Genomic DNA, 13518 nt, shown 5'->3' with positions numbered 1-13518 from the left:
GTTCAGTGTAAACTTTGGTCACCCAACCAAAATACATGGTTCTATAATGTTTTTATTATTATTACAGTTAGCATGAGGCTGAAGATTGTTTTTGTTAAAGTTTATTTATCTATTTATTTAGATTGTTAAAAATAAAAGGTAGCATGATGCTAATCTGTGGCGATAACCTTTTAGCTCTCACACACACTGGAAATCAAACATGTCTCAGCTTGGTGGATATTTGTATAATATATCATTATTTGTGTTATTTGATTTTAATGAGAACTAGAAACTTAATTATTTACTCTTCAATGTAATTCTCAACCACTTTGTGGTTCTCTTGCCTCATGAGTCCAAGTCTTCTCCCTGGATGACCAAAAAAAAACTCTCACTTCTTAATTCAGCAGGAGATTTGACATTAGCCTGAGCTCAACATTACAATGAGCTCAGGAACAGAGCAGTGAACAGAAAAGTGTGCTGGGAAACTGCTCAATAACAGTTCACCATGCAAGTGTTTTCAGGCAAAGGCCAAGAGTTCACACACATAGGGATCAATATACTCCAGCAGACACTGTCTAGCTGAGCAGGAGTAAAAATTTGCCTCCAAACACACCTCGTTCTTCACCCTGGAGAAGCCCGGGGGTCCTGTACCACCTAAATCAATTCTGACACTCACCAGCAGTCTGAGAAAAGCAAGGCTTTGTAGGCTGCTTTAAAGGCATAAAAGTGGACTCAGTGTGGGCCAGTGTTATGTTTACATGACCCTCTGATGTAGAAAAAAGAAATTTGACTGTAAAATAGTACTCTTCTGGTGTCCTGCTGAGGTTTGTAGCTTGCAGCTCATCTGAAAGTTTGAGATCTTTCTGCAGTCAAAGTGTCGGCCCGATGTTCAAAAGGTTGTAGGTTCAATTTATGGTGATGCCTAATCCATTTGAGGTCTGCAGTCCTAAAGGCACAATTGCCTTCTCTCTCTGGTCCATTCATCGCAGTGTGTGTAGTTTTAAATGTCTGACATAGAGCCTCTGCTGTAGCCTGTGCGAGTGCCCTGTAACATTCTGAGTGTTTATATTTCTTCTGCATTTGTGTCTGCATCGCTCTGCAGTTACACCACCACAACACAAGGGCTGAATCTCAAAAATCTTCCTCAACCCTGTGTAGTACACAAGGACGTAGGGTACTATTTGGAACACAGCATGGTTTACATGCAGTGCCAAGAAAGCAGCAAATACAAAGCCAGCACATTTTCCCACTTGTTCCTGCTCCTCGTAGCAAGGGTTTTTTTACTTTCTTCCCGAAGGCATTCACATTTTCCCTTGTTCCACCTTTTTGTTCATCCTGTGATGTCTCAGGATATATTTTACCATGAATTTGCTGCTGTCTGCAGTCTCTGTAGTGTGGTGAAGAGGAGTTCATATTTCTGGATGTCCTCTGTTCAGCTTGAACCCATCACAGTTTTCATGGTCTGTAGTTATATTTCTGGGGAGGTACCAGTCAGGTTATGGCATAGGGAAGAGCGTAGTGTTTGTGTCTACGAGGGATGTACGAATTGCTTACCACATAGGTTCGATGCAGAAATAGGCTTTTGGCCCATGTGGATGTCTGTCAGCAGATGTGACAGATCTAGGCAGTTGCCATTCTCCTTCAGTTATTCAGTGGTGTTACATTAGCAGCAGTGGTTGTTGTCACACATCGCTGAGGAAGCACACACTCACCTTCACCTTCTTGGGTTAGAGGCATTGGGAGTGACTTGGGGAATACTATCTAAGGGGGTGGAGTTGGTGACAACATCCTGCTCAGGATGGCAGGATATTTTTCCCACCTACAATCAGCAATATGGCAGAGTGTGATGGAATCATTTCAATGGAAAGTGGCTAATGTCCATAATAGATTGACCAATAGGTGAGAAAATTTGGGGTATAAACATTAAATTATAAAAAAAGAAAGCTGTATAATATTGAAAATGTAAGGTAGCCCCCAAACACACTATACTACCAAGCCCAGACTGGGAGCCTGAAGTCTCGCCACATAATTTTCCAAATAAACTTTTCAACTGACACATCAGTAGAGCTCAGCACACTATCTGATCATTAACAGATGCTAGCATTGTGCTTTACTAAGGTCAATGGCCTGATGATGTGTGTGTTAGTTAATGAGCTCAACCCATGATGCCACATTAAAACAATATAAATATATAATGTCAGCAGTATATTTATTTTTTAATATCTGTTATTTGTGATTAAATTTTTAAATAAAATAGCCAACAATATTTAATAGCTTTTAGCTTAATATTTTTTCACAATACTCTTCAAAGAGCCATGTGTATTGCAGGAAGGGCCAATTACTTACTGAATGGTTGTCTCAGTGTCAGTCACTCTGTATCTGTTTTCTGCATTCGTTCATCTAATCCACCATCCAATAGAAGCTCTTTGAAGCCCGGAGGCAGTTAGAAGTCTATATCTGAGGCAATTTCACAGTAGAACTGGCCGGATCATTAGCGTGTGTTTTTGTTTGCTATCAGAAAAGACTGCAAGCCTGAAATTGCATTTGGGAATAACTGAAATTAATGGAAGTGTGTGTAATTACAGTTGCATGCTAAAACTTTAAGGCGGAAGTGTTTTTTGGCCCAGTATGATGCACTTTATGTTGTGACTGCTGCTGTAAGCGAAATATCTGGGCCTCAAGCTGTTCATCACAAATCTATTTCGCACTCTGCTGTCCTTGATTGGCTTTAGAATAAGCAGATGGCTGAAAGAAACACTGGATACTGTATTTGCACTGAAGCACATGCTCTATCAATAAAGGCTGCCCTTACAAAGAAGATGTAGCTCTAGCTGGTTGGCTCAGGGCAGCAGGATGTTGTTCCTCCCCTAACGATCAGCGCTACCGCAGAGTGTGGAGGAGTCATCTCAATGGAAAGCAGCTAATAATGTCCATAACCCATAATATCCAAAGGATGACTGGCATACACCTGCTGCCATTGAATGTCACAGAGGCACAGAGCCATGCCTCACTTATTCACAGAGTGACTTTTTTCTGAATCGAAGCGTAATAGTGGGATATTTTCTGCCCTTTTCCTACTGGAGTAACATCCTCTACTCTACTGAAAGTGTTCACTGTAGATCTGTGCCTCTCAATCTTTCCTCCATCAAAGCACCCTTTAAAAGTATGACGTTGTGAAGTCAGCCCAATCTAAAATAAATTAAACACAAGCCCTTTGCATTGATCGGATGCTCAAAAAACACACACGCGCACACTGGCCCCAGGAGTGGTAATCAGCTGTAATTATTTTAAAATTATTTCTTGCACTATAGTAATCACAACTTGGATTTTTATTGAAAAATTTGCTTGAAAATGAAATGCATTTTTTGCTTCTTTTGTGTGTTTTGGAGTCTACTGTGTCCACTCACAAAACAAATACTAACTCAATTTCTCAAAAATGTTTAGATGCGGAGGTGTGAGGTAGTCTCTAAATATTCTTCTCTGATTTTATTCTTTGATTTTATTCTCAAAATATTCTGAATTTACTCTCAGTGTCAGACTCAGACCAAACAGGACCCAGTCACCCCGCGACCCTAAATTGGATAAGCGGTTACAGATAATGGATGGATGGATGGAGGACCCAGTCAGCCGCACTCTCCTTTTGGTCTGTTTTATGCACATTCCCACATGGGGGTAGGTTAGGTGCACAGGAGACACTGCTACAGCTTTGTTTTTGTGGAGCATGTGAAGCATGTAAAGTGAGTCATCCTCTGGTCAACAAACTGAAAACAAACCTCTTGGCTGTGGGGTGTTTCATTGCATTCATTCAGTGAGGTCAGGTCCTGGTGTTGGATGTTTAGTTCTGAATCACCCCACACTAAACCTTACCTATAAGCTTCAGTAGTGATGAATATGGCATGGTGATCTGTAGTTAATTTGCTGCTACTCCAGATCCTCTCATTCTATTAGTCAATGCTTTTTAAGACCTGTTTCCACGGTGGGTGCATCTTGAAATAGCTGAATTTCGACAGATTGTCACCAATCAATTGGGCAGGTAGTTGTTTCCAATAAAGTGTCCAGTGAGCTTCCATTAAAGTGTTAGATGTTCTATTAAAGTCAACAGTGGATGTATGGAGTAATCTTTGTTTGGTTTTGTGTGTTATTTGTGCCTGAATGCCCCCATTGTTCATCACTGAGAGTGTGTTTCTGAGAGTCTGGATGAGGTCAGTGGGGTTTTTGGGGATTGAGTCTTTGTGGAGAGCCAGGAACAAGGTTTTTGGAGTGAAGAACAGTTTCCAATCTCATCAGAACTACAGCAGGTGATTCTTCTCCTTCTGAAGACACTGCTTTTTCTCTGCCACACTGCTGAGCTGTAATTGGGCTGTCAGTCTGAGTGACAGGTGCGGGAATGTGTGTGTGTGTGTGTGTGTGTGCATGTGTGTGTGTGTGTGTGTGTGTACTGGGAAGGGTTCGGAGTCAGCCTCATGAATTATGCAGAAGGACGGTGGTGTTGATGATGATGAATGAGGGTTAATGATGAAGATCAGTGTGTGATAATGAACAGAGTCAGTGAAGAGACCCTTATACCCACTGGTCTCCAGACTGCTGAAGTACAAGTGATGGTCCTTTAAAATGAAAGCCAAGCTTTAAAGGGAACATGTGATGAATAATTCACTGGTTCAGTGCATATTCACTTTATGTGTGAATCTGGAGCCCACCAACATACACACTGTGAAACAAGACCACCCACTTTGTTTTCTGTGGGCTGCCTATGTCAGAAAACATGGGATAAAATGAGCTGCTTCTGACATCAAATGCAGAGACTTTAAAGTTGCCCCGCCCCCTCGTCAGAGACTGTCCAATCACAGCGCTGGACCAGCATTTATGTGAGAATGCAAAGACGAGGTTAAGTGCAGCAAAACATACGCAACGAGCACTGATTAAAAACAAACAAAAAGAACTGAGAAGAAAGAGAACAGAGCAAAAATGACTAAAAACCTTTTGGTGAACAGCGAGCGGCTCATTATCATTTAAAGGAACAGGCGCTGAAACCTACCATTCTGACGGGGAGAGAATGCTTCTGTGGTGTTTAATCCTTCTGGTTTTTTGACCAAACCCTAAACTATTCAAGAACTATTTCTTCATTCATTCATTCATTCATTCATTCATTATCTGTAACCCTTATCCAGTTCAGGGTCGCAGTGGGTCCAGAGCCTACCTGGAATCATTGGGCGCAAGGCGGGAATACACCATGGAGGGGGCGCCAGTCCTTCACAGGGCAACACAGACACACACACACATTCACTCACACCTATGGACACTTTTGAGTCACCAATCCACCTACCAACGTGTGTTTTTGGACTGTGGGAGGAAACCGGAGCACCTGGAGGAAACCCACGCGGACACGGGGAGAACACACCAACTCCTCACAGACAGTCACCCGGAGCGGGAATCTAACCCACAACCCCCAGGCCCCTGGAGCTGTGTATCTGTGACACCTACCTGCTGCACCACCGTGCCGCCCTGAACTATTTCTTGTGAAATATAAATATATAAATACACTTCCTTTTTAATATTGATTTGGTCAAGATGATAGTAAAATATCCCTTACCCCGGATCCTCTCACTGTCTTTAAAAGGTTAAAGCTATTTCTCTGTAGCTGATTAAAAGTGATGTCTCCTTTGCTGAAAACCTCAATAAGGTTCTCCGTCTTTCTCTCCGAATGAGGATTTACTCGCCGTATCTATGGAGACGCAGAGATGGAAGAAGCTGGTGCTAAGAATAAAGTTGCTACCCACCATTCGGACTGTAACTAGTTACTCTTGTCTTTCTTTCACTCGCTCGCTAATCCCTCATTCCTCTGAGTTCCTGAGAGCAGATAAAAGAGCTCAACACCACCCGCCAGCGCAGCTTTAAACTCAGGATTTCCTGGGCTTTCATTAAGACGGACTCCAGAGAAATTTAACTAGATCTTGCTTACAAAAATTCCCCAACAAAGCCTTCATGTTTTCTTGGTGCTGCGATTAGGAAAAACATTGCGGTATTTGGCAGAACGGAGACTTTGTTGTTGTTGTTGTTGTTGTTGACGCTTTTAGTGAAAGAAGGCTGTGGGCTAAAACTTTTGGCCAAAAATAAGTTTGCTCTCACACAGGACATTAGTTTGTAGGTTGTGTGCAAATGGTTTGTGTGTATTATAAGGGTCCATGTCCTGGTTCTTGTGATGTTTTCATTATTCCTGAGGACATTTTTTGCTTTTGTGTGTGGTTTTATCCAAAAAAAATTAATTTTCTGATTATATTTTATTTTCCACTCTCCTTTAAACCGACATACTTTAATACTAAAATATGTAAATGATGTCTTTAGTTACTGGCTTCGCTGTGTTATGTCATTTTAAAAATGTGTAGAAAGCTTTCAGAGCTGTGGGGACTAATTCCAAGTAATTGGAAGTGTTCAAATACTTTCCAAGGTTTATTCCAGCAACGTCTGAGGAGACTCTAACATTATATGCTGCATATAACCAGTATCTGAGTGTTACATTCTTCTAAAGCTCTTCGCCGCTCTTCCATATGGATATCACACAGAGAAGGAGAAACCAGTGCGGCTTTCTGGTCTCTGCTGTGTTTCACACCAAAGAAACTCATCTCTCTGTCTTCAGTAAAGGAGTTTTCCCTTCAAAGCTCAGAGAGACATGAGTCCTTCTGGGAAAAGGGATGGAATTCAATTTTCCATCCACACTTCGCCAAAAAAAGAAAAACAAACGCCTCATTAAAATACAGAATATGGATTTCACTGTTTATGTATAAATAAGAAATGGATCTATTCGCTGGCCTGTTTACTGACTGAAAAACAACTGGATGCTGAAATGAATAGAAATCAGAATACTGCCTTTTGAAGAAATAGAGCAGTTGAGGAGACCACTGCACACCACTGGCGGACCCTGAGGGTTTTCTAGTCCTTCACAGAGGGCTTAATGATTTGGGGGGAACTATAAAAATGTTCTGCTGAATATAAATTTCATGCTTGTTATATTTAACCTCAGCAGTGACTTATATTACTACTCCTTTTTTCATTAAGGTGTGTTTGAAAAGGGTTAAATTCTTAATTAGAATTAGAACAGGAAATTGTTAACCAAGTGAGCTCTCCCATTGGTTAGGACTTCAGCAGCTGAACTGAAGGCCTTATAAATTATATTCAAGAGAGGAACTGAATCATAAACCACATCTCAGGTGAATAAACTTTCCATATTCTAATTTCTCAGGGAGCCACACTGAGGTGCACAGGACTTTCCAGGCGGAGTTCTGTCTTTCGACAATGTCTGTGACATTCAGAATAATGTGATGCTGGGAGATATTCGAGAGTCTCCCTTGTGCCTCTATAAGGGATTTCAGGTTTATGCTTTATTTGTCAGAGTGAAATGGTGCCCTGTGGTCAAAAAAAACGCTTGAAAACCTGAAATGTGTTTTGTCCTGAGTGTATTTTTCCACTGAATATCACTGAATCTTCTATGGTGAAGTCATTAATGATATGATAAATGCTACTTACTTTCTACTCACAAGCAAACACTCAGAAAACTGAAATGAATATCAACCCAAGAATTCCTACCAACCTCCAAAAGTTACATAGTGCAGTTTCTGCAGTGCTGAGTAAGAAGCTGACTGTAGCTTGTTCATGGTTGATGTTGAACTTGCCTGTAAGTTTTTACTCATTGTATAAATTATCACAGAATCTCATTAGTAATTTGATTCGTTACATTTTGTAGCACTCGTTTTTGGTCTGTGTTTACTGTGAGGCCATTAACAGTCTCTTGAATTTAGAGTCAGTTCTTCCTTAAGTAACTGTAACAATAAAAAAACATCAAGCATTTTCTAGGCCGTGGCTGAGAGGGCATTGGAGAGAGTGAGCACTCCAGAGCCATTTCAGACCCAGACACTTAATTTGCTTCACATTTACTGAACCAGGTCTGTGTAAAAACACCTGCTCTGAATTTTATAAAAAGTGTATTGGGTTAAAGTCATGAACATCACATGGAATTTTTTCAGCTCACCTAATTTACCAAATGCTTTAAAAAAAATCTCAAATAATTTATTAATCAAATAGTCACGTCTAAATTTATGCCACATGTAAAAAATGTGAGATGTGCCACGAATATCTCATTTCCACTGCATGGAATCTACACGACTCGACTCGACTCGGCTCTTTTGCTTTTCCACTGCCCAAATCTGGTTCTGGCTCCTGGAACCGGGAACTTTTTTAGTCCCTGCTCGCTTATGGTTCCAAACAATTCGAGTACGTACTAAATAATGACGTCTAAACCCTGCAGAGCACTGATTGGCCAGAGAGACCTGTCAATCACTATGGCATGGCCAAACTCGCCACTTGTAAAATCTCTGACGTTTCAGTAGCTTTCACATTGTTTTTATCCAACTCACAACAGCAGCTCATAACATTGCTCTGTTTTAAAGTGGTTTAAATGCTCCTTGGGTCAGGGGCTGACAAAAATTTCCAGTGAAAGCCTAACGTGCAACAATGAAAACTGATTTGTGAGAACTGGGTCATGGAGCTGTGTTCATTCAAAATAAAAACAAAAACAAAAACAACTCCTAACTTTTACCGTTGCTGTTGCTGTGGTTATCAGAGCTCGCGTTTCTTGTTAGAGATAGGGTTTTGTGACATCACCAGCTCCATTATGCAGGGCAGCGGTGCTAATGGTAAAGCAACAAGCTAAAAGTGAGTCAAGCCAAGTCAAGCCAATCCCATGCAGTGGAAAGGCACCATGATTCAGTCTGTACACCAGCTACCAGCTCATTGTCCAGTTTCAGTGAGAATATTGTGTTGTGTGATGGAGTGCAACAGTGACTAATCTGAGCTGTATATTTCTTTACTGGTTTTCTTCCAAATCTTGCTGTAGTTTTTCCACGGTGGGTTTTACTGGCTCTAAGTTCAGCTCCTCGCGCTGAAGGAGGTGGACCACAGAGAAAACAGCTCTTTTTTGTGAAGGTGATGGAACGCTCAATCATTCTGCTAACTGAGCCACAGCCGTGGCCATTGATTTACTGACACATCTCCGCCAGCACACTCCTTCACACACCACGCTTCTACACTGTAAACATAACACTGTAATTCCACTAGAGGAGCTATCTGTCATCATTACGAGGCTCTGAATGTAAATCAGTCTGAGGTACTTAGCGTTGACTGTTAACCCTAGATCTCGCGGTAATTCCTTTTATCTTTTCCTTTCCATTTGAAAATGATTGCTCGACTTTGCTCAGGGTCAGGGTTTTGTAACACACCTGTGCTGATGTATGTTCAGCTAAAAGATTTTTTTTTTCAATATTAACCCTTAAATTAGAGCCATCGCTGGAGTGTGGTGTGTTCTCCCTGTATCTGCATGGGTTTTCTCTAGGTGCTCTGGTTTCCTCCCATAGTGTGTGGGTTCGAACAAACAAATGAACAAATGAAAGTTGATTATAAGAACTGCCACCAGTTATTTTTGACTCGAAAAAAGTGGAGAAACAGTATGATACATGCACCTTTTAAGAAACATTTTTGCAATCATGCAATTAGATCTGAAAACGTAATACTAATAGTAAGAGTTAATGATAGTTTGTCTTATGTGCATTATGTGTAGAGCTTGGTTAATGGAAATGTTCTCAGTGTCCTGTGAGACATTCAATGAATTATTCATCATCATCTACATTTTAAACCGGAAACACCAGCATTCCCAGAGAATACTGAACTCATATTCAAACACACAAACACACACACACTCTGAGAGTAAGACCCCCGCTGGCAGACATGCAGACAGAGGTAATAAAAGCAGAATATAAACAAACCTCCACTTTTCAGAGTCGGGTCTTCATCACAGCCTCCGTTTCTGCTCCGTTCTCTTCCCTCTTCACTGTTAGTGCCCTGCTCCAGAACAGACAGTTGCGGGGGCAGAGTCATTACAACTGCCCAACCAGATGTTTGTATTTTAGGACAAAAATATGAATACAAGTAAAGGTGAATGCTATGTAAAGGTATGGACCTTCAAAGGAACACTTGGTGTTTTCGCTCCTGGGTTCTCCCTACAGTCGCAGAGTGTAATACATTTTTACAGCACACTCCTGAAATCAGGGGCTTGGTGGGGGGAGGATGTGGTTTCCTACCCTTCTCCATAAGTTACATAGTGCATTTTCTGCAGTGCTGAGTCTGGAGTAGCAACGACAGAGGCTCTATTCTCCCAACTCCAGCTCAGTGGACCATCACAATTATATTGAAGCTGTGATTTTAAAGTACAATTATTACCTAGTGTTCCTTTAAGAGAATGATGACCATTTGTAGAATAAACTCAAACTAATGTGGATGTGTGTCATGGCGGTGGGCTACAACAGGGCGTGCTACACTTCATTACATTCATTCGTTGCATGGATGGCTTTTGTTTATCAAGTTTGTTTTAATCAGTGGATGAGGATTTAAAAATCAGCAGAGAGCTGACTGTATATTACATGTAAATACAGTGTAGGGTAGAGGCCCTTCAAACCTGACTGATGTCATGTCATAAGTGAAGATCAATAGTGAAAACCATGAAATACAAGGAAATTGAAATATGGGCTCTTTAAGTGAAATAATTATGACTGCTTTTCTCACTCCTACCTGACTCCTATAGATGAAATAAATGCTTTAGGACTAGAAGAATATAGGGTGTAGGACCTTTAAATCCAAAAATGAGATGAAAAAGCAAAACTAGTAACATTTATTTCTTCTTCTGATCTGATCATTGATCTGAGTTGGTGAACTGAAGGAATATGAAGATGAAAGTTGATGTTAGCGATGCTTTAATTGCTCACAGAGCTCAGCTCTGGTCTGAGGCTTTGAGAAAGAGAGAGGACAGAGAGCTGGTTTTGTCTCACAAATGACACAGCATTATTAATGAGGAGCTGCTTTTTGAAGCAGCGCAGTGTTTTGGTGTGATTTGTTTGTCTTTTCCAGTCGTGGTCTCCTTACAGAAGAGGAGGCAGGAAAAAGAAGAAGGGGAAAACTTATGGAGGTTGTTATTAGCCTCAAACAGATGGAGCAGCCGTTTTTTCATTAGACTGTGCCCACTGTGTGTGCGAGTGTGTGTGTGTGTGTGTGTGTGTACCAGGCTCATTCACATTGTGGGGACAGAAATCTCAAGCTGGTCTCCACAGTTTAAAATTACATTACATTTTAAGGCAAAGACATGTAACAGTTTTAGGGTTTGTTGCAGGGTTAGGGTTAAGCTGAGTGTATTTATGAATAAGGTAGGATTAAGTCTCCATAAATTTAATGGAATTCAGTGTAATGTCCCCAATATGCAAGGAAACAGACATGTATAGGAGAGAGTGTGTGTGTGTGGAGTGGGGGGTAATTGGACTGTGACGGTGTGTGTGTGTGCATGTGAGTTTGTTTAGATGTGGAAGCTGGGTCCTAAATGACACCTTCTGTACTTCAGCACATAATAATAATAATAATAATAATAATAATATATTTTCTCAACGTTGCCTTTTTTTTTTACATCAAAACACATTTAAAAACACAGCTATATGAACATGTTATAAATCATACTGCAACTCTGATACTCATTAAAACCTCATGGTTGAATCCACAAAGATTCTGACCATAGTTTAATTCTTCTGTTGGAAAACATGATAAAAAACCACCCACTGAAACTCACCTGTTGCTATGATTGGTCAGAATTAACTGGTTTTAAAATGACACTTTTTTATCATTACACATCATTATCAATGTTATTATGACCTTTACATTTCCCACAGGTTATTATACAGTTTTTTTTTTTTATCTTCCACAGGTGAACCACGCAAATTTGACCCAGCGTTCAGGGGACCTGTGCACAACAGGTAGGAGTCTTGCCTCTTCCTTTAAGTCAGTGTTCATGTTATTAGAAGAATCACCATTATAGGTGAACTATGTAAATATACATTTGCACACTGTGACCTATATGCTGTTGCATAACTTGCCAGGACCTGTAAGCGAGGGGGTGGCAGTAGTGAGCAGGCAGAATATATGCATTATTACTTGGCCTGCTCTGGTGATTTTCTGTAGTTGTAGAAGTAATGAACCCTATAATAGAAACTTTAACGGTCGCCATGGAGACTGGGTTATCTTTTCTAATATCTCTATTTTAGTAGGTAATTACAGATGAACACATTTCTTTCAGCACTCAGAACTCCAGAGTTTTAGCTGTTTTATACCTTGTAAATGATAATATAATAATAACAAACACAAGGAACGTACACTTTGCTGTCTCCAGATCTGGAGACAGTCATCCATGCTTTCTCTTTAATTTCTGAGCCCTAAATCGGTGCATGCAGCTGCTCCTGTCAATTCCAGTGATCCTTATGACAAGATAGTATCCACTAAGAGCTGCATTTTCTGCACCTGTCATAATACCTGCCGCAAACAAGTGTGTGTGTGTGTGTGTGTGTGTGTGTGTGTGTGTGTGTGTGTGTGTGTGTATAAGTTGTTAAGGTGAGGCAGGGATGGCTCCAGTGGAAGCAGGTCAGCTGGCAAACACAAACCCAGTAACCCACATAGTGACAGCAGACCATTAAATAAAGAATGACTGCTCTGCTCACTTCCCTAATTACAGCTGGCTGTAGCTCAGAGACCTGCTCTGGATGTTTCACAAAGAGAGAGAGAGAGAGGGCTTTAGACTTGTTATTGGAACACTGCCTTGAGGGTTTGGTGGCAGCTATAAGAGTGCATTAATGTGGCAAGATACTAATGTGGGGGGATTAGTTCTGGATCAAAAACACTACTGCAACTCACCAAAGGTGTTCTGGATCTGGTGTCGAGGGGCTTTTACACCCTTCTGGTCGACACTTTGACGCATTGTGCGTGGTGTTCTTAGGCTCATGTGCAGGTGCTCCTGAGAGGCGCATTAAACGAGCAAATACTTTTTAATGTAGATTTAGTTAAAGTATAATGGGTGATTAAGGCAACCTTTAGTAAAAAGACAGTAATAATCATTTCTAACAATTAATTCAACTCACAATTAATCATTAAGTAATAACAGAAATAAGAATAGATATATTTTAGGATGCTTGTTAAAGCTAATTATTTTTATTATAATTTTTAGTGATTAGTTGTGACATTACTTAACTATTTAATAAGGCAAATTTCTGTTTTAATTATCATTAATTATGTACCCTTATTGTAAAGAGTTACCATGTAGTTTGATTCAGTCGTTATGGCTGGTGTTTACAAATGTATTGACAAGTGGTGGACATAGCTGTGGTCAATTTAGTGTATGGCCTGTACCCTGTTTTAACAACTGCTACTAACTTTTCTTGTGGGCCACCAACACCAACAACAACCCACTGGCGTCTAGGACACTCATTGACCAATAACCTCTCCATTGAATGGCTACTAAATCCAAACAATTGGCTTCTAAGAATTCATCTTTTTGCAATTTATAGTCTTTATATATTCAAATCAAATCAAAATCCAATCTAAGGTTTGTCTCAAGTGAAAAGTGTGTGAAAATCTTAGGTGCATAGTCCCTTGCAATAATAAATAAACAGAAATGCAGAATAT

General features: G+C 40.4%; 1 protein-coding gene across 1 annotated transcript in view; it reads left to right on the top strand.

Annotated features, from left to right (window-relative positions):
- LOC136675755 (choline transporter-like protein 5-A) overlaps window positions 1-13518 on the top strand; it is an 83120-nt gene that overhangs the window by 38735 nt on the left and 30867 nt on the right. The window contains exon 2 of the mRNA XM_066652496.1: window positions 11771-11819. Coding sequence (XP_066508593.1) covers window positions 11771-11819 — 49 coding nt within the window. The remainder of the gene's footprint in view (window positions 1-11770; window positions 11820-13518) is intronic.

Source organism: Hoplias malabaricus, chromosome X1, assembly GCF_029633855.1.
Source record: "Hoplias malabaricus isolate fHopMal1 chromosome X1, fHopMal1.hap1, whole genome shotgun sequence".
NCBI lineage: Eukaryota > Metazoa > Chordata > Actinopteri > Characiformes > Erythrinidae > Hoplias > Hoplias malabaricus.
This window is presented reverse-complemented; position numbering and strand designations above follow the sequence as displayed.